At 36.4% G+C, this 23,375-nt stretch overlaps 1 protein-coding gene across 2 annotated transcripts in view; it reads right to left on the bottom strand.

Annotated features, from left to right (window-relative positions):
- Positions 1 to 23,375, bottom strand: part of TBC1D15 (TBC1 domain family member 15) — a 73,567-nt gene that overhangs the window by 42,987 nt on the left and 7,205 nt on the right. For both annotated transcript variants that reach the window (XM_032347015.1, XM_032347014.1), the window contains exons 2-4: positions 4,035 to 4,133; positions 3,365 to 3,439; positions 188 to 326 (exon numbers count right to left, since the gene is read on the bottom strand). In XM_032347015.1, the coding sequence (XP_032202906.1) occupies positions 188 to 326; positions 3,365 to 3,439; positions 4,035 to 4,133 (313 nt within the window). The remainder of the gene's footprint in view (positions 1 to 187; positions 327 to 3,364; positions 3,440 to 4,034; positions 4,134 to 23,375) is intronic.

A 23,375-nucleotide genomic window follows, 5' to 3' on the forward strand; every position in this document is an offset into this window, starting at 1 on the left:
TTTTTTTTTTACAAAGTTACAACCAACAAAAAGATATGAAGAGGGAATATAACTAAAATAGGAGTTCAATGTATTAAAGAACCAAATCATCCTTGTGAAAGAGAAACATTAAAGAATTTTCTCTGCACTTTTATTTTTATTATATTGTAGCAGATCAGTTTAAGATTTCAAAAGATTTACTTCATACCTCCAGTGGTATGTGGTTTCTTTTTAGATGGAACTGTACTGACCATGTCCCACTCTGCTTCATAACTGTTCAGATGTTCCGACCCCCGATGACCTCTTTCCTTTGGGGCCTGCGTCCACTCTACAACTGAACTGGAATCCTAAAAAAAAAAAAAAAAAAAAAACATATAAAATATTTAGGGACTAAAACTAGAATTTAATTTCATTTAACAACATATTCTCAACTTCTCCATAAAGTCTGGAGATTATGACAGACATCACTGGTGGGAGGACCAACCACTATTTCCTATCCTTTTCTATCTTCACCTACCCACTCCATCCCACCACTTCTCCACCCCCGCTTCCCCACCCCATACCACGTGGTCATCCCCCCCACCCATGCCCCGCCCCCGCCAAGAAAGAAAAGCTTGCCCATGCAGTTAGTGTTGCCAATGAAATAAAAGCAGAGGTCAACTGCAGGGCTTTTGGAAATGCTTTTGCTTTCCTAATAAAAAAGCCTCAACCCTTTTCCACTTTCCCCTACTTTGAATGTAGCTATGATGCCTAAAAATATGGCAGCCATGTTATGACTGCAAGAGAAAAAACAGGAGAATCACTCTAAACCAGTAGATCTGTAGTTATTTGACAAAAATAACCAAGGTAGCAATTTTATTTAAGCCACCACTGGTTGCATATCTCTCAGTCAAAATTTGCTAAGAGCTACAAATAACATATCCACATGTATAGTTCTACAGAACTTAACATTTTAAAAGAGAATAAAACCAAAAGTCTAAAATTCAATATTAATAATTTAAATAAAAATATTTAATTCCAGGGTGCCTGGGTGGCTCAGTGGGTTAAAGCCTCTGCCTTCAGCTCAGGTCATGATCCCAGGGTCCTGGGATGGAGCCCCACATCGGGCTGTCTGCTCTCCTTCCTCCTCCGCCCCTCCCCCTGCACATGCACACTCTCTCTCACAAATAAATAAAATCTTAAAAAACAAAATAAAAAACAGCACAGGATATAAGAAATGGGGATAAAAATATGAGGAAGAGGCAAAAAGAATCTTCAAGACAACTGCTACACAGCAAACCGAAAGGGCAGCCAGTTCAGAACAAGCTTGTAAGGCGGTTCAGGAAGAAATGTCTCTAGAAGGTGAAAACTGGAGGCACCTGGGTGGCTCAGCTGGCTGAGCAACCAGCTCTTGATTTGGGTTCAGGTCATGGATCTCAGGGCCAGTCAGGCTCTGTACTCAGCAGGGAGTCTGCTTGGGATTCTCTTTCTCCCCCTCTCTGTCTGTGACCATCTCCCCCAACTCATGTGAATGGCTCTCTTCCTCTCTCTCAAATAAATAAATTAATCCTTTAAAAAAAAAAAATGAAATCCAAAGATCATATACATGTTGAAGTATTTTGAGAAGAGGGTTGTCTGGGTGGCTCAGCCAGCCAAGCATCTGCCTTCGGCTCAGGTCATGATCTCAGGGTCCTGGGATCAGAGTCCTGCATGGGACTCCTTGCTCAGTAGGGAGCCTGCTTCTCCCTCTGCCTGGGAATCCCCCTGCCTGTCCTCTCTCTTTTCCTTTCTCACAAATAAATAAATAAAATCTTTTAAAAATAAGAAAATAGATATTTTTGAGAAGATATGCAGAGAACTAAGCCCGAGTTTCAGGGTGAATTAGAGATAAAACAGAAATCTCTACATTCCACAGTAAGTCAATATACAATACAAACTGCAAACTCACTGCTGTCATATAACCCGACAATTCCACTGCTAGGTTTTTAAGAGAAAAATATATGTCCCCACAGAAACTTGTATGTGAATGTTCATGTCAGCATTATTTAAACTAAAAAAAAACCACCAAAAATCCATCAACTGATGAATGAACAAAATGTGGTATAGTAGTCCTTCCCACCACATATCCATGGTTTCTCTCTTCCACAAAGAGTTACCTGTGCTCAGAAAGGTCCAACTAGAAGCAGATGATCTACCTTCTGACAGTATGTACATACACTTAATAGCCTAACACCACGTCACAATGCCTATGTCATTTGCCTAACTTATAAACTTTATTATAGGTATGCACAGGAAAAAAGACAGTATGTATAGAGTTCAATACTATCTGTGGTTTCAGGCATCCAATGCGGGGGGGTCTTAGAATGCAACCCCCATGGATAAGGGGAGACTACTGTATTTCCATAATTGCAATGCTGTTCGGCAGGTGGGCAAGAAAGCAAGAAAGAGAGAGAGTGAAAGAGAAAGAGAAAGAAAGGAAAGAAAGGAAAAAGAAAAAGGAAAAGGAAAAGAATGAACTGAGATATGCTATAACATGGATAAACCCTGAAAACAATAGGCTAAGAGAAAGAAGCCAGTCATGAAAGATCACATATTGTATGATTCCATTTACATGAAATGTCCACAACAGACAAATTCTCAGAAGCAAAAAGTAGATTACTGGTTGCAAGAGGCTGGAGTTAAGTGGGAATGAGGGGTATACTACTAAAAGGTAGAGTTTCTTTTTTAAGGAGGAACGGAAGTGTTTTAAAATTAGATACTGGTAATGGTTACACAACTCTATATGTATTAATACCAGTGATTTACACACTTTAAAAGAGAAATACTATGGCATATGAATTACAGTTCAAAAAAGTTATTTTAAAAATGGCATTCCTGGGGCGCCTGGGTGGCTCAGTGGTTTAGGCCTCTGCCTTCGGCTCAGGTCATGATCTCAGGGTCCTGGGATCGAGCCCCACATTGGGCTCTCTGCCCAGCGGGGAGCCTGCTTCCCCCTCTCTCTCTGCCTGCCTCTCTGCCTACTTGTGATTTCTGTCTATCAAATAAATAAATAAAAATGTTTAAAAAAAAAAAATGGCATTCCTGGGGTGCCTGGGTGGCTCAGTGGGTTGAGCCTCTGCCTTCGGCTCAGGTCATGGTCACAGGACCCTGGGATCAAAACCCGCATCGGGCTCTCTGCTCAGCAGGGAGCCTGCTTCCCCCTTTCTCTCTGCCTGCTACTCTGCCTACTTGTGATTTCTGTCAAATAAATAAATAAAATCTTAAAAAAAAATAAAAATAAAAATAAAAATAAAAATGGCATTCCTTACACTGGAATGAATAAATGAATACGTGAATGATGAATAAACACAAAAACAAAAAAATAAAAATGAAAGTGGTACTTCCTTTAGCCACTCCCTTTAAGTACCTTTCCAGCATAGAGAATACTAGAAGAATCTAAAGCATCGTCCAATGGTCTCCAGTCCACTATTACTTCAGCATCCTGGAAAAAGAAATTAGGGACTATATTTACTATTCAGCAGCATCTTACATTCTCAGTTACCTATTTTTAATTCCCTGAACCCAAAATGAAATTATTAAACCCTTAAATATTAGCATTTTAAATATGCAATATCATAACTAAACCACTATTTGACAATAAATGTTATGTATATTTTTAAATTCTGCTTATTTTTCATGACAAAAAATTTATAATACTGAAACTTTTATATAAGTTTTTAATATTCCATGCCACTTTATGGGTCTATTGGAAATATTTTTTTCCTTGGGTGCCTGGCTGGCTCAGTCAGTGAAGTACAAGACTCTTGATAAGAGGCTTGTGAGTTTAAGCCCCACACTGACTGTAGAAATTACTTAAAAATAAAACCTTAAAAAAAATTTTTTTAATAAAGCACCTTTTAACATCATTTCCAAGTTAACATCATTTTCATTTTAACAAACATTTTCATGTTTCATTTTCATCGCTGTTCAATTACAAAATTTACCTTACACATAAAATTCAAACTTATTGATAATGCCCCGAAGATAAACCATTGCCATAAACAATTATTAAATAAAATAATTTACTAAAAGCATACCTTTTCTAACACACGTAATATTCCTGAGATCAAGCTGTCTTGGTCATTGGTTTTTCCACAAGATGAATGAATATAGACCCCTTCCTGTTCATATATAATCTGGAACAACAACAAAAAAAAATCACACCATTATTATACAGTAATATTTTGACATTTGTTTAAAAAAAATTAGATGTTTTCATACAAAGCCACATTCTGATTATTTCATATACAAACGTATTATTTTAAAAATACCACTCAGGCTTAAGAGCACTTCAAACTAAGATAAATTGGAAGGAAGTTTGCCGTACGGAAGTTTGCTTGTTTAGCGATAATCACAATCTTGATCATCTCCATAAACAAAGATGTCACATTAATTAATACATGTCTCAAGTGAATTCCACTTAAAATATATTCTTAACGTTAAGCAAGATACTGGTTTCAAACTGAAAAAGGCCATGAAAATATTCAAAAATAAGAACAGATGAAATACAATAAGGAATCAATGCTTTCTAACCATTCCTAGAACAGCACATGTTTTACACTAAGATCATTTCAGTGAGTTTTGTAGCACAGTAGCATAGAACTCAGGGAATAATATGGGAGTTTTCAAGAGTAATGATGAGGGGCGCCTGGGTGGCTCAGTGGGTTGAGCCTCTGCCTTCGGCTCAGGTCATGATCTCAGGGTCCTGGGATCGAGTCCCACATCAGGCTCTCTGCTCGGCAGGGAGCCTGTTTCTCTCTCTCTCTCTCTCTCTCTCTCTCTCTCTCTCTCTGCCTACCTGTGATCTCTGTCATATAAATAAATAAAATCTTTAAAAAAAAAAAAGATTTAAAAAAAAAAGAGTAATGATGAGGATTTCTAGGAATGATTAAAGTAGCTCATCCACACAAATATTTACTGAGTGCGTATATATGTAAAATCATGCGACCACAGTTAGATATAATTAAAACATGGTCCTGAACAATAATATTCTATAAAAATATAAGGGAGACTGAACTTAACTCCTGAGTAAACTGAACCATGTCAAGTTAAGACTTATCTTCTATTAGCATAATATTATAAATTAAGATTCCAGTTCTGGGACCCACTTCAAAAATGAACTTTTTTTATGACAGAAATAAGAGAAATAAAATCATCACTTTGAGATCTAAGTACTTCTGACATATACAAGTTTGGAATAGAGTGTAAATTTCTGTTTCTGTTAACCTTTTTCTTTTTTTCTTAATTCTAGTATAATTAACATACAATTATATTAGTTTTAGGTATACAACATAGTGATTCAACAATTCTATACATAACTCAGTGCTCATCATGATAACTGCACTCTTATTTTTTTTTAATTAATTCAATTAACATGTAGTATCTTATCTGTTTCAGGGGTACAGGTCTGTGATTCATCAGTCTTATATCACACCCAGTGCCCACTACAACAGATACCCTCTCTTAATCCCCTTCACCTATTTCACCCATCCCCCACGCACCTGCTCTTTAGTAGCCACCAGTTTGTTCTCTATATTTAAGGTCCTTCTTTTTTTGTCTGTCTCTTTTTCTTTGTTCATTTGTTTGTCAAATACCACATATAAGTGAAATCATATGGTGTCTTTCCCTGAATGACTTATTTCACTTAGCATTACACTCTCTAGATCCATGCATGTTGTTGTAAATGGCAAAACTTCATCTTTTTATAGCTGAGTAATATTTGCATTTGTGCATGGGGGGGTGTATATCACATCTTCTTTATCCATTCATCTGTGAATGGATACTTGGGATGCTTCCATATTTTAGCTATTGTAAATAATGCTGCTATAAACATAGAGATGCATGTATCTCTCTGAATTAGTGTTTCTGTATTCTTTCGGTAAATACCCAGTAGTGGAATTACTGGAGCTTATGGTAATTCCATTAATGTTTTGAGAAATCGCCATACTGTTTTCCACGGTGGCTGCACCAGTCTGTACTCCCACCAACAGTGCACAAAGGTTCTTTTTCTCCACATCCTTGCCAACAGTTGTTTCTTGTATTGATTAGTCATTCTGACAGGCATGAGATGGTATCTCATCATGGTTTTGATTTGCATTTCCCTGATGATAAGTGATGATGAGATCTTTTCATGTGTCTTTTGGCCATCTGTATATCTTCTTAGGAGAAATGTCTGTTCTTGTCTTCTGCCCATTTAATTGGATTATTTGGTTGCTTTGGTATTGAGCTGCATAAGTTCTTTATATATTTTGGGTGCTAACCCTTTATCAGATATTCATTTGCAAAAATCCTCTCCCATTCTATATGCTACCTTTAAGTGTTATTGATTGTTTCCTTTGCTGTGCAGAAGCTTTTTACCTTGATGCAGTTCCAATAGTTTATTTTTGCTTTTGTTTTCCTTGCCTGAGGAGACATGTCTAGAAAAATGTTGTTATAAATGATGTCAAAGAAATTATTACCTATGCTTTCTTCTAGGACTTCTATGGTTTCAGGACTCATCTTTAGGTCTTTAATCCATTTGGGGCTTATTTTTGTGTATGGTATAAGAAAATGCTCCAGTTTCATTCTTCTACATATAGCTGCCCATTTTCCCAACACTACTTGCTGAAGAGACTGTCTTTCCCCCAATGCATACTCTTGCCTCCTCTGTTGAAGATTAATTGACATGGGTTTATTTCTAGGGTTTCTGTTCTGTTCCACCCAGCTGTGTGTCTATTTTTGTGCCAGTAACATACTGTTTTGATTACAACAGCTTTGCAGTGTATCTTGAAACCTGGGACAGTGATATCTCCAATTCTGTTCTTTTTCAAGACTGCTTTGGCCAGTCAGGGTCTTTTGTGATTCCATACAAATTTTAGGATTATTTATTTTAGTTCTATGAAAAATGCTGTTGGTATTTTGACAGGGATTGTATTAAATCTGTAGACTGCTTTGGGTAGTGTGGACATTTTATGTTTACCACATCATTATTCAGTATACCATGGACATGCAAGACAAGCACTATCACAACCCATCACCATCATGCCCTAGTTATCAATGTAAATGGGTATGCATCTTCCTGTTTTTAACTAACATTTATGAAATACTTACGCACCAGGAACTCCACAGGTTATAGTTTAACTCCCAAAACCCTAGACCACAGGCTCTATAACTGTATCCTACTTTATCATTAGAATGGAAAGCCCATTTGTGTTAATGAGAAAACTGAAACAGAGGTTAAATGCCTCAGATCACTGATGCAAATAGTAAGGGATTGTTAATGAGTGGAGGTTAAAATCCAGGCAATCTCGTACCAGAGAACTCTGCTACTACATTATAAAGTACACTACTTTTACTGTTATTCCCATGTTATGTTATCACTTGTGATATGAAGTTATATGTCAGGAAAAGAGTCCTTCTAGTAAACAAGCTCACCAGAGAAGTTCTGATTTCAAAAACCCAAGATAGCCTTCAATGAAATAGTTGTTAAGCACCAGACCAGCATTAAGCAGAAGGCAAAAACTGGGGATGGTATGGTATGAGTTGGGAAGCAGTGAGAGACAATTCTGTACTGTTTGCATAAAAATAAAAAGCTTTAAAGTACACAGATTTACTCATAAATGTGCATAAAGATATGCTTAAGACTATTCACAATACTATTATTTATAGCATCAGGTTGGGTGAGGGAGGGAGGAAAAAAGGAAAGTGAGGAATCTAAAAATCCACACAGAGTGAAATGATGAAATATATCCTGGGACAGTCATTCTATGGGGAATACTATTTGGAAATTAATAAAGGAAATGATAGATCAAATGATCAAACATGGAAAAAAACTGCCAGTTATATATAGTATGATGACATTTTTATTTTTTTTTTAAAGCTTCTCTAAATCACTGTAAAATACCCAGAACAAGTTCTGGAAGGACACACTTTAAGATGTTAACAGATTACTTGTAAAAGAGAATGGGATACTTAAAGACTGAAAGAAAAACTGTAATTGTCTACGTTAATGCCTCTAACCTACTTGACTATTTCGAAGTTAAAATACAGTTACACATTGCTTAGTAATAAAAAACAATTTTAGGGGCACCTGGGTGGCTCAGTTGGTTAAGCGACTGCCTTCGGCTCAGGTCATGATCCTGGAGTCCTGGGATTGAGTCCCACATAGGGCTCCCTGCTTGGCTGGGAGTCTGCTTCTCCCGCCGACCTCACTCCTCCCATGCTCTCTCTCTCTCTCTCAAATAAATAAAATCATTAAAAATTTTTGAAAAAAAAATATTTTTAATAAGTAAAAAAGGAAATTGCAGCAGTATAAACTATAACCTTTGCAGACTTCACTTTATCAATTTCTAAAACAAGAGGTTAAACTAGATAATTATATCTGGGACCACAATATGGAAGTATGGAATAGTTAAGGGAAAGAAATCCATTAAAATTTCAAGCTTGAAACAGAAACAAATCAAAGACATATCTGGAAAGCACAGGTTAGCATACTTTCACCTAAGTCTCAGCTAAAACAGTAGTTAAAAGCTTCACAGTTTTCAGGTCTCCTGAGTGGCTCAGTTGGTTAAGCCACCATTCTTGGTTTCAGCTGAGATCATGATCTTATGGGTCATAGGATCAAGCCCCACATCATGCTCCCCGCTCAGTGGGGAGTCTACTTGAAATTCTTTCCCTCTACTCCTTCCCCCCAACACACACACTCTCTCTCAAATAAAAAAAATAAATGTTTTTAAAAAAAAAAAAAAAAAAAAAAGGAGCTTCAAAGTTCTCATAGCAGAAGGAGGGAGACTCATTAGACCAGAAAAGCTTGGTATCATTAACAATGCAACCTAAGGTTCTGTGCTACTATTAACACTAAACAGACTAACAGACTCTGGAACTTTAATACAGTTAGTGAATACTAAAGGACCATTAATAAAACACTTTACCTAACTGAAGCACATTAAAGAACTTTCTTTCCCATGCATATATTGGTCAAGTGTTACTTACTCTTTTTCATTTAAGAAAAAGTTGAGTTTCCTAAGTAATTCAGCTGAGAAAATATTTAAAAGCATTTAAGTACCAGGCATCTCAAAAAAAAAATCCAAGCTGCACTCATTCTGGGTTCTGTGTTCCTCAACTCTTTAGCACAAATTACATGCCTAAAAATCCACCACTCCAAACCCAGACTTAGGTACTGTCTTTAGAAAGCAGTCATGTTCAGCTTTCTCATTTGAAGGGTGTGATGTTAACCAATACAAATTACTAATTCTGACAAAAATAGAATGAAATTAATAAACTTACCTTCCTGAGCTCCTAAACCTTATGAAGTCTTATGAGATTTAAAGGGACCAAACTAGTTGCATCAGTACAAAATTTATTTCAAATAGGAAACAACTGAATAACAGTTTTAACTATTTATTGTTTTCAAAGCATTTTCATCTCATTTAATCCTCAAAGATTTAATCCTCAAAAAATTGAATGTGTCAGAAATAGACCTTATTTCCATCTCTATCTTACAGAAGAATAAACTGTGACACAAAGCTGTTCAGTGACTTTACTCAAGACCATATGCATACCAAAGGAAGGAGTGGAGATTTCCCAATGCCTTTATCCATTAAATTTCAACTGTTACTGCCTCAAGAACCTACTAAAAAAAATTCCATGTGGCTTCCCTAGAGGAAAGCAGTTTCTGATAGACACAGATGTAGAAAATAATGCTGCTTAGGACTAAAAACAATTTTTAAATGTCTTTAATTTATAAACCAATGCAGCAGCTAACTATTTAATAATATAATCTTCAAACAAAAATCTTTGGTTTTCTCCCTTCTGTACTTCTAAATATTAAACATAAAAAGCTTAGTACTCCCCTTTATATCATCTTGATTTGAATCACTGATTTTAATATAGTACTTCACTCTACTTTTGCGAGAGTGATTTTACTTTTTTTTTTTTTTTACAGCCTATACCTGCTCATCACTCCAACTTCCGGGTACATGTGCCTAATAAAACACTACTCTACAGATATCAACTACCTTCAATAGCTCAAAACACAAAAACAGAAGGCCAACTAAAATTTTGATCTTACACAATATAAAAAACAGTATTTCTTCTTCCTTAGACTCTGTAAGTGAATTGATTCCTGAGGAGTATCTCTGCCATAGGACATTCTGCTTCCTATCTCCATCAATAGTAATAATTAGAATTTGAAAAGCTATCTCCAAGCTTGTTTGATATGAAAAATTATTGTGTTACAGGGGATAATTATGATATCAGGCATTTCATCTGAAGCAATACATTTAGTAAAACAGGCTTCCAATTTCTTTCCTCGGGTTTTCTTCATAATCTCTAGTGCCAAATAAAAAGAAAAGTTAAAATTCTATTATCAGCACATAATGTTTCCATTAAGCATTACTTTACACAGCATTTGTATATTATCACATTTGATGTTGTAACACAATTAGATATGTGTTACCATCCCCACTTTGTAACTGAGAAAAAAATGCAAGGGACGTTAAGTGATTTGATCAAGGTTCTTACACTAGTCTGGGGCTGAGATCCAAAGATCTGCTCTGACAAGTTTTATTTGATCAAAGGATATACAATAACAAGCCAATCAGCATAAGGTGCATAATATAAAGACACCGACAAAATTATTCTAGTATACTATATGCTCATACTCCAATCTGAAGAAGTCAGCAATTCCAATACTGTGAACATTAGTAGGTCCTCTGTGCTACAGAAAGTAAAGAAAGGACACCAGCAATGCAATGCCTCTCTTTCTACTACTTAAATTTGAAAGAGAAAGAATTTCTACACTTTATAGGAAAACAAACAAGTCAGAAAGAAAAACAAGAAAAAAATCATATTCCAATGAAGTAAAAGGCAATGAAAACTAACATCAGGAAGTTGGCAAATGGTATTTGTGCTGCCAAAGCAAGCATGGGAAGCTGGCAAATGGAAAGCCAGGAGAAGAAAAAGACTGAGACAAAAGTCTGTGCTACTAGACATGCACAGCATGTTTAAGACTCCTTTCAAAGAGAAACTCTGTTACCTGCACCAAGCATCCCTAATAGGAACACAATGCACAAAGACATCCCATGATTGCTACCCTAGGGACACAGGCACTGAATGTAAAAATATAACAGCCTAATCATTTCTCTAGCACACATATCTGAGATACTATAAAAAGTCTGTATCAGAGTCTCCAAGCCTAATAACTTACTAATTTATGATATTCTACAATAGAACATATTATATGGCAAAAACATATCTGCAATACATCTCTAGTGAAGATATAAAGGGTGTTTTCACTTCATCTTCCAATTTATTTGGCAGGGAAAATGAAGTATGAAAACTGTATGCAACAGGATATATAGTTGTCAAAATCAGGATTTGGGTGGTTTGAGGTTTTGGTTTTAGGACCATGATTCCTGTGTGGATCAATTTCTCGAAATCAAATACTGTGTTTGCTGAGGAATTTAAAATGAAACAGGAGAATAAACAAACTACCTAAAGAAAATAAGTATCAAATACCATAAAAGATAAAAAGTGCAAGACTAAGACAAAAAAAACTGAAAGAAGTATCCAGTAATACTAAGTAGGGGACAGAAAAGAAGAATTTAAATACAAGCAAAAAAAGACAAGACAGAAGTGTTTTAAAAATACTAGTACCAATTACAAAATGCAAGAAAATAAGTACTATAAAAGTTACGACAGTGGTTAACCTGGGGGAAAATGGTACATGGAAGGTCTCCTGGAGGGGCTGTTAAGGTCTATTTCTTGACTGAAGCAGTGGTTACAAAGAAATTTGCTGTATGAAGTTATAGACGTGCCATTTTTCTGTACGTACATTTTGTTTTACAACCAAAATGCTAAAAATCATTGGCAATAAAAGCAAAATGTGTAGTTTTAAAAACAATTTAAGCCAAATCTCACAGGCAGTGAAGGAATACTGTCAGATGGAAATCATGACATGAATTCAACAATGAAAGGACATACACTGAGAAACTAAACCAAAGGATACATCTAGCAGATTTGAGGGAACGGCACCACCTATCACTAAGCATACCAGCAAAATAAAAGGAAGCAGAGGAGGGGAAAGAATGTTATCATTACAGAGATGATACACAAACTACCAATGAAATGGGGAAAAAACATACTTTAATATAAATCACAAACTGGCATAACCCACTCTATAGAGGTGATGATGACCTTCAACCACCCAAATATCTACTGACATTCTCTAAATACTTAGCACCTGATAAAATTCTTAAATGTATTATTGACAACATCACCTCTCAGAAAACACAGAGCAGAAGAAAACCAGTACAGAATAACAAGAATGAAATGGCTATTATAAAAACTCTGGAAGAGGGGTGCCTGGGTAGCAGTCAGTTAAGAGTCTGCCTTCATCCGGGTCATGATCTCAGGGTCCTGGAATAGAGCCCAATGACTGGCTCCCTGCTCAGAAAGGAGTCTGCTTCTCCCTCTTCCTCTGCCCCTCCCCGCAGGTCATGTGTGTGCCCTCCCGAGCTCTCTCTCTCAAATAAATAAATCTCTAAAAACAAACAAACAAACAAACAAAAAAACCTCTGGAAGAAAAAGATCATCTCAGAGTTCCTAACAATCAATGAAACAAATTTGGAACACAGTCAAATACTCACCCTGAGATTGAGAAAAAAAAAAAACATGGATAGCAGAAGTAGGAATTAATCCCACCAAAAAAAGAGGGGGAAAAAAAACCCTATAATATACATGCCGCCAAGATAGAGTAAAAGAGACTGGATTTACCCTCTCACCAGAAAACAAAAACAAAAACAAAAAAGGAAGCAAACCAGCCAAACCTATGAAACAATGTTTTTTTAATCAGGTAATAAAAGACAATGACTGCTCAAAGAAACAAATGAGGTGAGCCATGCCACTGTCAGAGCTTACTATCTTGAGAGTTTCTAGCTGGCAAAGACAGAGAAAACCCAACAGATACCTAGCAGTCTCCTGGAACTGAGGACACAGAGCTGGGAAGTTCAGGAGAAGAGATATGGAAGCATATTATTCTAAGTTCTTATCCTTTACACCAAGTAGTAGAACTCTTAAAGATAAATGTTAAAGATGTAAAAATTAAGGTAAGTTAAAGTAAAAGATATATACTATAAACCCTAAAGCAATCACTAAGATATAGCTAATAAGTCAACAAAGTTAACAAAAATTACTTTTTAACACAATTAAAACTACTTTGTTAACCACAAAGAAGGCAGAAATAGAAAATGAAACAAATATGGGACAAATAGAAACAAATAGCAAATGACAGATTTAAACTTAACCACATCAGTAACTTCATTAAATGTAAATCATCTAAAGACTCCAACCAAAAAGAGGTTGCCAGACTGGACAGAAAATAAGCCCAAACTCTATCCTACCTAAAAGTATTTTAAATATAGAGACAAACAGGCTTTTAAAAAAGGTAGAAAGATATATCATATGAACACAATGAAAAGAAAGCTAGAATGGCTTTATTAATATCAGACAAAAGTAAATTTCACAGCAAAAGAAATACTAGCAGGTACAAAGATAATTTCACAATGATAAAGTAGTCAATAACATCTAGATTAGATTAGCTTGATCTCAAGACAATCTAACAAACCTAAATGTTTATGCACCTAATAACAGAATTTCAAAAATTTTAAACATAAACTGATAGAATTGCACAAATAAACATTCCACAATTAGAGTCAGATTTCAACACACCTCTTTCAATAACTCCTAAAATAGTTAAGAAACCAGTCTCAATGCAAGACTTGAATAACAATATCAAACAACTTGACCTGACTGGCACTTACAAAACACTCTACCCAACAACAGAATACACATTCTTTTCAAGTGTATACAAAACACTTACCCAAAAAATCATACTTTGGGCCATCTTGGTAAATTTAACACATCTGTTATGTGACAATAACAGAATTAAATTATAAATCAGTGATTAAAATATCTTCAGAACATTCCCTCATATCTAGAAATTAATAACCTACTTCTAAATAATCCAAGGACCAAAGAAAAATTCAAAAGGAAAATTAGGAAATACTTGAACTGAATGAAAATGCAAACACAGGGGCACATGGGTGGCTCAGCTGGTTTCCTGGGATGGAGCCCCAACTCAGGCTCCCCTGCTCAGTGGGGAGCCTGCTTCTCCCTCTCCTTCTGGGCCTCCCACCCCTTGTACTCTCTCTGGCTCTCTATCTCAAAAAAATAAATAAAATCTTAAAAAAAAAAAAGAAAATGCAAACACATATCAAAATTTATGCAATGTCACTAAGCAGTGCTTAGTGAGTGGGAAATATATAGCACTACATGCCATTATTAGAAAAGAAAAAAAGGCCTCAAATTAATAACCTCAGCTTCTACCTTAAGACACTAGAAAAAGAATTGTAAATTAAACCCAAAGTAAGCAGAAAGAAATAATAATCAGAGTAGAAATCAATAAAAATAGAAAAAAAGAAAAATGGTGGGAGGGAAAAATCAATGAAACCAAAAACGAGTTAAGAATAAATTTGGTAGGGCTGCCTGGGTGGCTCAGTGGGTTAGGCTGCTGCCTTCGGCTCAGGTCATGATCTCAGGGGCCCCACATCCGGCTCTCTGCTCAGCAGGGAGTCTGCTTCCCTCTTTCTCTCTCTGCCTGCATCTCTGCCTACTTGTGATCTCTGCCAATAAATAAATAAAATCTTAAAAAAAAAAAAGAATAAATTTGGTAAAACTCTAGCCAGACTGGTAAGGAAAAAAAAAAAAAAAGACACAAATTAACCAATATTAAGAATTAGAGCATTAACATAAATACAGATTTACACATAGAAAAAAGACACTAAGGGAAAAATGGAGGAAAAGATACTAAGAAATTTCTTAAACAACTTAGACTAATACATTAGACAACTCAGACAAAACAGATAAATTTCTAAGAAACATAGCTGTCAAAGCTCACTCAAGATGAAATAGGTAGGGGCGCCTGGGTGGCTCAGTGGGTTGAGCCGCTGCCTTCGGCTCAGGTCATGATCTCGGGGTCCTGGGATCGAGTCCCGCATTGGGCTCTCTGCTCAGCAGGGAGCCTGCTTCCCTCTCTCTCTCTCTGCCTGCCTCTCCGACTACTTGTGATTTCTCTCTGTCGAGTGAATAAATAAAATCTTTAAAAAAAAGAAAAAAAGATGAAATAGGTAACCTGAGTAGCTCAGTATCAATGAAAGAAATTGAATTTGTAGTTAAAAACCTTCAAAGAAAATTCCAGGCCCAGATACTTCTACTGATGAGTCTTGCCAAATATTTAAGAAGTATATACCAATCCTACACAAACTCTTCCAGAAAAACAAAGAGTAACTTGTCAACTCATTCTATGAGGCCAGCATTACCCTGACACCAAAATTACACTAAAGCATCACAAAAATATAAAACTATAGACCATATAGACTATAGACCAATGTATCTCATGAACTTAGATGCAAAAAATTCTAAACAAAATTTAGCAAACTGAATCCAACAATATGTAAAAAAGAAAATACTTCATGACCAAATGGGGTTTACACCCTACTTGAGGTTGGTTTTATATTCAAAAGTCAATCCCTGTAAAATCATCATAGTGAAAAAAAATTTTAAAGAAAAACCATACAATCATCTCAAAAAGTGCAGGAAAAGCATTCAACAAAATCCAACATCCATCTCTAACAAACTCTCAGCAAATAAAGAACAGAAGGAACCCTTCTCAGTCCGATAAGGAGCATCTATAAAACACTACAGCTGATACTAAATACTGTATAAAGACTAAATGCTTTTTTCCTAAGATCAAGAACAAGGTAAGGATGTCCAACCTTACTACTATATTCAACATTGTACTTAAGGTTTTAGATATCACAATAAAGAAAAAATAAATTAAAGGCATCTAGACTAGGACGAAGAGGTAAAACAACTTATTTGTAAATGATATGATTGTCCTTGTAGAAAATCCAGTAGACTACATAAAAGCTATTAAAACTAAGCGAATTTATTTACAAAGACCCAGGACTCAAGATCAATATACAAAAATCAATTATATATTTTATTTATATAAAAATAGATATTAAATACAGCATTTACAACAACATCAAAAAATATCAAATACTCAGGTATAAATCCTTTTTGATTTAAATGCAATTAGTCGGGCGCCTGGGTGACTCAGTGGGTTAAGCCGCTGCCTTCGGCTCAGGTCATGATCTCAGGGTCCTGGGATCGAGTCCCGCATCAGGCTCTCTGCTCAGCAGGGAGCCTACTTCCCTCTCTCTCTCTGCCTGCCTCTCTGTCTACTTGTGATCTCTGTCAAATAAATAAATAAAATTTAAAAATAAAATTAAAAAAAAAATAAATGCAATTAGTCAACATATAGTACATTAGTTTCAGATGATAATACATTAGTTTCAGATGTGTAGTATTCAATAACTTACCAGTTTCATATAACACCCAGTGCTCATCAAATCACATGCCCTCCTTAATGCCCATCACCCAATTACCCCATCCCCCACCAATCTCCCCTCCAGCAACCTTGTTTGTTTCCTACAGTTACGAGCCTCTCAGGGTTTGTCTTCCTCTCTGATTTCTTTCCATTTTCCCTCCCCTCTCCTATGATCCTCTATGCTGTTTCTTCTACTCCACATATGAATGAGACCATGTAATTGTCTTTCTCTGCTCAGGTATAAATTTAAAAGAAAATGTGCAAGACCTCTAAAGATTATAAAAGTATTTGAGAGAAATGAAAGAAGACCTAAATTAAATACAAAATACTGTTAAGATGTCCATTCTTCCCGAAAATGACCCCTATATGGATTGCAATGCCTATCAAAATCCCCACAGGATCTTCTGGAGATATTAACAAGCTGATTCTAAATTTGGTGGAAAGTCAAATATCCCAGAATAATCAAATCAGCCTTGAAAGAGAATAATGGTGGAGCACAGACATATCTCACTATAAGACTCAATATAAATTCACAGTAAACAAGAAAATGTAATATTGATGTAAAGAGAAATAAATAGACCAACAGTACAGAATAAAGAGTTCCAAAATCAACATAAGCGCGCGCACACACACACACACACACACGGTAAATTTATTTTTGATGGAAGTACAAAAGCAGGGGCGCCTGGGTGGCTCAGTGGGTTAAAGCCTCTGCCTTCGACTCAGGTCATAATCCCAGAGTCCTGGGATAGAGCCCCACAACAGGCTCTCTGCTCAGCGGGGAGCCTGCTTCCCTTCCTTTCTCTCTGCCTACTTGTAATCTCTCTCCCTCTGTCAAATAAATCAAATCTTTAAAAAAAAAAAAAGGAGTATAAAAGCAATTCAGCAATAGTCTTTTCAACAAACAGCACTTGAAAAACTGCATACCAGTGTGCAAAATATAAATTTCATACACTGTACCATATACACAAATTAAATTGAAATGGATCACAGATTTAAGTGTAAAAGTAAATATACAGGGGCACTTGGGTGGCAGTCAGTTAAGCATATGACTTATGGTTTAGGCTCAGGTTGTGATCTCTGGGTGGCAAGATCAAACCCTATGTTGGGCACCACACTCAGCAGGGAGTCTGCTTGAGATTCTCTCTCTCCCTCTGCCCCTTCCCCTGTGCTTACATGCATGTGTTCTCTCTTTCAAAGAAATAAATCTTTTTTTTTTTTTTTTAGATTTTATTTATTTATTTGACAGACAGAAATCACAAGTAGACGGAGAGGCAGGCAGAGAGAGAGAGAGGGAAGCAGGCTCCCTGCTGAGCAGAGAGCCCGATGCGGGCCTCGATCCCAGGACCCTGAGGTCATGACCTGAGCTGAAGGCAGCGGCTTAACCCACTGAGCCACCCAGGCGCCCTCAAAGAAATAAATCTTAAAAAAAAAAAAAAAAAAAAAAAAACATGAAAACTACAAAATTGAGGAAGAAAAAGATATGGCCCTTGGTTCAGCAAGAATGTTTTAGAAATGACAACAAAAGCATAAAAGAAAAACACTGACACATCAACAAAACTGAACATTTCTGCTCTTTAAAAGACATTATCAAGAAAATGAAAAGCCAAGGTTCAGGCAGGGAAAATACATTTGCAAATCACATCACGTATCTAATAAAGGACTTATATCCAGAACATTAAAAACTCTCAAAAAATTCAGGAACAAGAAAACTAGTAACAGTTTAAAATAAAATGAGCAAAAGGTTTGAACAGACAGACACTTCACCAAGAAAAATATAGGACGGCATGTAATCACAGGAAAAGATGCTCAACATCATTAATTATTAGGGAAATGCAAACAGAGACCATAATGAAATACAACACATTTATTACAATGGCTATAAATAAAAAGACTAACATGCCCAATTTTGACAGAGATGTGGAACAGTTGGAACTTTCATACAGCACAGTGAGAATGTAAAATGGTACATCTACTTGAGAAAACAGCTTGGAAGTTTCTTAAAATGCTAAGCGTGCAACTAACATTATGACCAGCCGTTCTACCCTTTGGTATTTGCCCAAGAAAAGAGGAAGCATCTGTTCATACAAAGACTATACCAATTTTCACAGAAGCTCTATTTATAACAACCAAAACCAGAAAAAATCCAAATCTCTATGAACAGGTTAATGAATGAATAAATCTTGGTATATCCACAATGGGATACTATTTGGCAATTAAAATGAATAAACTAATGATACATGCAACACTAATGAATCTTAAACTAATTATGCTGAATGAAAATCAAAAACAGAGTACAAACTATGTAATTCCATTTATATAAAATTCTAGAAAATGTAAACGAATCTACAGTAACAAAAAGAAGCTCAGTGGTTGCCTATGGACAGGGTAAAGGTAGTGACAGATTACTGACAGTCAAGAGGACACTCTGGCAAAAATATCATCATTTTGATTGTGTTGATGGGTTCACAGTCTATATATACCTCATAAGTTATCAAATTACACAATGTATATGTACAGCTTATTGTCAATTGTACCTCAAAACTGCATGAAAAATGAGTTACATGAAAGGTCTGTTGTTTTAAACTCTAAAACTCCATATAAAAGTAAATACGTAAGTCAAGATAGTACTCTTAAAAAAGAAAGAAAGAAAATAAAGGGAAGTTGATCCTGGCCTCAAAAAAATTTTTTAGATTACACCTGTTTTCACTGCAGATTAGGTGTCCATAGGGAGCAAAATACTATCAACAAAAATTTGTGGTATTAAGACTTAGTGGTATTAGGCTAATTATATAAAACTGATTCAAACTGATACTTTTTTAAGGCACTTATTATGTGCCAGACAACATGAAGAACAGAAAAATAAACAAGATAAAGCTCCTTGCATGTACCTGGCAATGTTATAAAAAAGGTAAAATCTTGAGTTAGAATATTCTAAGTGCTACCCACCTTCTTGGGAAGGGTAAAAAAAGAACAATGTATTAAAGTACTAAAAAAAAGGAGAGTCCACGTGGAATAAAACTGCCTCATACCCTCCAGCTGTTATCTATTCTTTAATATCTGCTAAGATGCCTAAGGAGGTAACTATATTTATTAAACTCTCAGTGATGATGGCCTGCTGACGGCAAAATAAGCTGCAAATTTTTTCCTTTAGTAAAGGAACTCTTCCAGATATAACTTATTAAAAGAACTCTAGGGATGCCTGGGTGGCTCAGTTGGTTGGACGACTGCCTTCGGCTCAGGTCATGATCCTGGAGTCCCAGGATCGAGTCCCGCATCGGGTTCCCAGCTCCATGGAGAGTCTGCTTCTCTCTCTGACCTTCTCCTCGTTCATGCTCTCTCTCACTGTCTCTCTCTCAAGTAAATAAATAAAATCTTTAAAAAATAATAATAATAAATAAATAAAAGAACTCTACACCCAGCAAATGTTTTAGAATAAACTTGCTAACCTCTAATTTAGCAAAAGTTAAAAAATAAAAGGCAAAAATGGGGCAAGCAAACAAATAAACTCAATTTTCTAGATAAAGAGAAATGTACTTGGGACAATCCAACTCAAGATCATGCTACTTTCTGACCAAAAAAAAAGCTGAAAAGGCAAGCTGCACAATATAGCAGCAAGTAATTGTTTATAGTGTACCTACACTTGCATGAGATTAGATTTTTATTTGTATTTTGATTATCATAATCTTTATTTTCAAAATTTTACAATTCAACCCAGATTTTTTTTTTTCAAAAGATTTTATTTATTTATTTGACAGAGAGAGATCACAAGTAGGCAGAGAGGCAGGCAGAGAGAGAGAGAGGAGGAAGCAGGCTCTCTGCTGAGCAGAGAGCCCGATGCGGGACTCGATCCCAGGACCCTGAGATCATGACCTGAGCTGAAGGCAGCGGCTTAACCCACTGAGCCACCCAGGCGCCCAACCCAGATATTTTAAATTTACTTTAAGCTTACGGATAAAATTCTTGCCCTAAATATCTGTTCGAATATGTAAATCTAACTCCTACTATGCCTAATATACATTCTTGAACTGCAGTAGCTACGTGAATTTTACAACTTAAATTTAACAAGAAAAGTTATAAAAATTCAGTTTCTTTAAAACCATTAAGCATATTGAAATTTTAAACATTGGTTAATGAAGGTATCTCCACAAAATACCAGAGTGAACCCAGAAATTTTTTTTTTAAAACAGGTTTTTTTTTAAGATTTTATTTATTTACTTGACAGAGATCACAAGTAGGCAGAGAGCAGGCAGACAGAGAGGGGGGATGCAGGCTCCCGGCTGAGCAGAGAACCCAATGTACGGCTCAATCCCAGGACCCTGGGAACATGACCTGAGCCAAAGGCAGAGGCTTTAACCCACTGAGCCACCCAGGTGCCCCTGAACCCAGAAATTCTAATGAATTCCACACCCAAATATCTAAGCATCTCCTTGATATTTTCATCTGAATTACCCAGTCCTCTTAAACTCAGTATGTTTTACCCTAAATCTGCTCTTCTGATATTCCCAGCTCTATCAAAGACATCCCCTCCACTGAGTTGTCCTAACTTTTTCTTCATCATCCCCACCCTGTCTCCTAAATTCCTCAAACCTTCATCTCTGATCTTGACCCCTCATCATTTCTATCATGAGTTGCTAAAATAACATTTTAGTCTCTCTTCTCCCAATCAAGTCACCTTCCAATAATTTGGTAAAGTGTATAATGTTGTAAACACTGCAAAAATTAGTCTTTATAAAATATACATCTGACCATGTCATGCCTGAGCTTAAAAATCCTTCTGACTATATTTTTCTGCAGCTAATCAACACCTGACACTCCCCAATACATACAAACTTCCTGCCTAGGGCCACTCTTAAGTCACCTGTTCCCTCAAAGCCTGTGCCTTTTTATGTGTGCTCTCTGTTCTCTTCATTACACAGTCTCTCTGCAAATAACTTCTTAAATCCTTCAAAAGAGCAACAGCCCGTATGAACTATTCCCACCACCTCCACTCCACCTAATCTGATTTAAAAGTTCTTTACTCATATACACTCAACACATTTATTGAGCTTCAACTAAATGTTGGGAATAAAGAGATTTTGGTGGAAAACCAAACACCAAAAAAAAAGAAGGATCTGCCTAAACTACTCATGTCATGTAAACCAGCAAATAAATGGTCACAGCAGAGTGTGAGGGAACTATGCACAGGCTCCTGAATGAGAGATCATTTTCAGTTACTTCTCCAAAAAAATATATAATGAATGCATACAATGTGCCAGGCACAGCGCATGTTTCTAGTATAAATATGTAAGATTCAGTCACTGACTTCATAGCACTTACAATCTAAGAAGGGATTAGAATAAGAAAACAAATAATTACAATATATGATACAAACATGAATAGGCTACCACAGTAGGACCTAATAAATGATATCTAATCTAGACCTAAGGACTCAGCAAGATGAGAAATCAGAAAGACTTAACTAGAGGGACATATAAGCTGAGACCTGAAGAGTGACAATATTAACTAGAAGGGGGTTGATGCTCTTTGCAAAGAGTGTATATTCTATACAGACAACAGTAGTTTAGTGCAGGGCTAGCATGCAGACCAGAGAGTAGAGGTTAAAGACCTTAGAGGGGCACCTGGGTGGCTCAGTGGGTGAAGCCTCTGCCTTCGGATCAGGTCATGATCCCGGGGTCCTGGGATCGAACCCCGAGTCGGGCTTTCTGCTCAGCGGGGAGCCTGCTTCCTCCTTTCTCTCTGCCTGTCTCTCTGCCTACTTGTGATCTCTGTCAAATAAATAAATAAATAAATAAATAAATCTTTTTTTTTTTTTTAAAAGAGCTTAGAGACAAGAGTAGAGACCATATGAGATCACAAAGAGTTTTATAAACCATGCTCAAAAATCTGGGAGTCTGGAATTTGTCCTTAAGTTTGGAATTTGCCACTAGAAAGCCATTAAAAAGTTCTAGCAGGGGGATGCCATGGTCAGACTTGCCTTTTCTAAGCACACACACTGGCTGCAGAGCCAAGAATGAAGAGCTGCAGTAATCCAGGGAGGAAGAGATTCACAGTAGCAAGAACAGCAGTGGCAGTGGGGATGAAGAAAGGCAGAGGCTCAGAAAAATATTTAGAAGGTCAAAATGATAAGACTTCAGGACTGACTAAGACGTGGGAGAGGAAGAGAAATCAGGGACAAACTGAGTGGATGAGGTTATTCACTGAGAGAGGGAATACAGAAGGAAAAAAGTAAACAGTGAGTTTTATTTGGACAAGTCAATCAGTAATGACTGCGGAACTAAAGAAATGTAGAACATAAATGGTTTTAAGAGTAACAAGTCACAGAAATTCTGAGAGCGAAGATACAGAGATGTTGAAATATTAAGGATGTTACAAGTCTCAAAGGGCAGGCAGCAGAACTATTATTGCTTCTTTTTTTTTTTAAAGATTTTATTTATCCATTTGACAGAGAGAAATCACAAGTAGACAGAGAGGCAGGCAGAGAGAGAGAGAGGGAAGCAGGCTCCCTCTGAGCAGAGAGCCCGATGCGGGACTCGATCCCAGGACCCTGAGATCATGACCTGAGCCGAAGGCAGCGGCTTAACCCACTGAGCCACCCAGGCACCCCGTATTATTGCTTCTTAAGGGCAACAGTATGCCAAACAATCTCAGACGAGAGAACAGGAATAATTTAGCTGCCTGGGGAGGTACAAGGAGGAATAAATGAATTACTTCTCTTATAGTAAGGACTACATATACATTTTAGTATTCTACACTGAGACAGTAAATAGATCTCATAAGGATTACCCTCCACCAAAAAGTAAAAATAAAAAAGCTGGGTCATAATTTTTCATTTAATTCCAGCAGCTATGTCCCACCAAAGACCTAACATTTTAATTCTTTCCCCAATAAAAGCCATGTTTTTATTAATTCATAAACTTGTTAAATTTGCAAACTACTGTACTGTGTC

Source organism: Mustela erminea, chromosome 6 (genome assembly GCF_009829155.1).
Source record: "Mustela erminea isolate mMusErm1 chromosome 6, mMusErm1.Pri, whole genome shotgun sequence".
Lineage (NCBI taxonomy): Eukaryota > Metazoa > Chordata > Mammalia > Carnivora > Mustelidae > Mustela > Mustela erminea.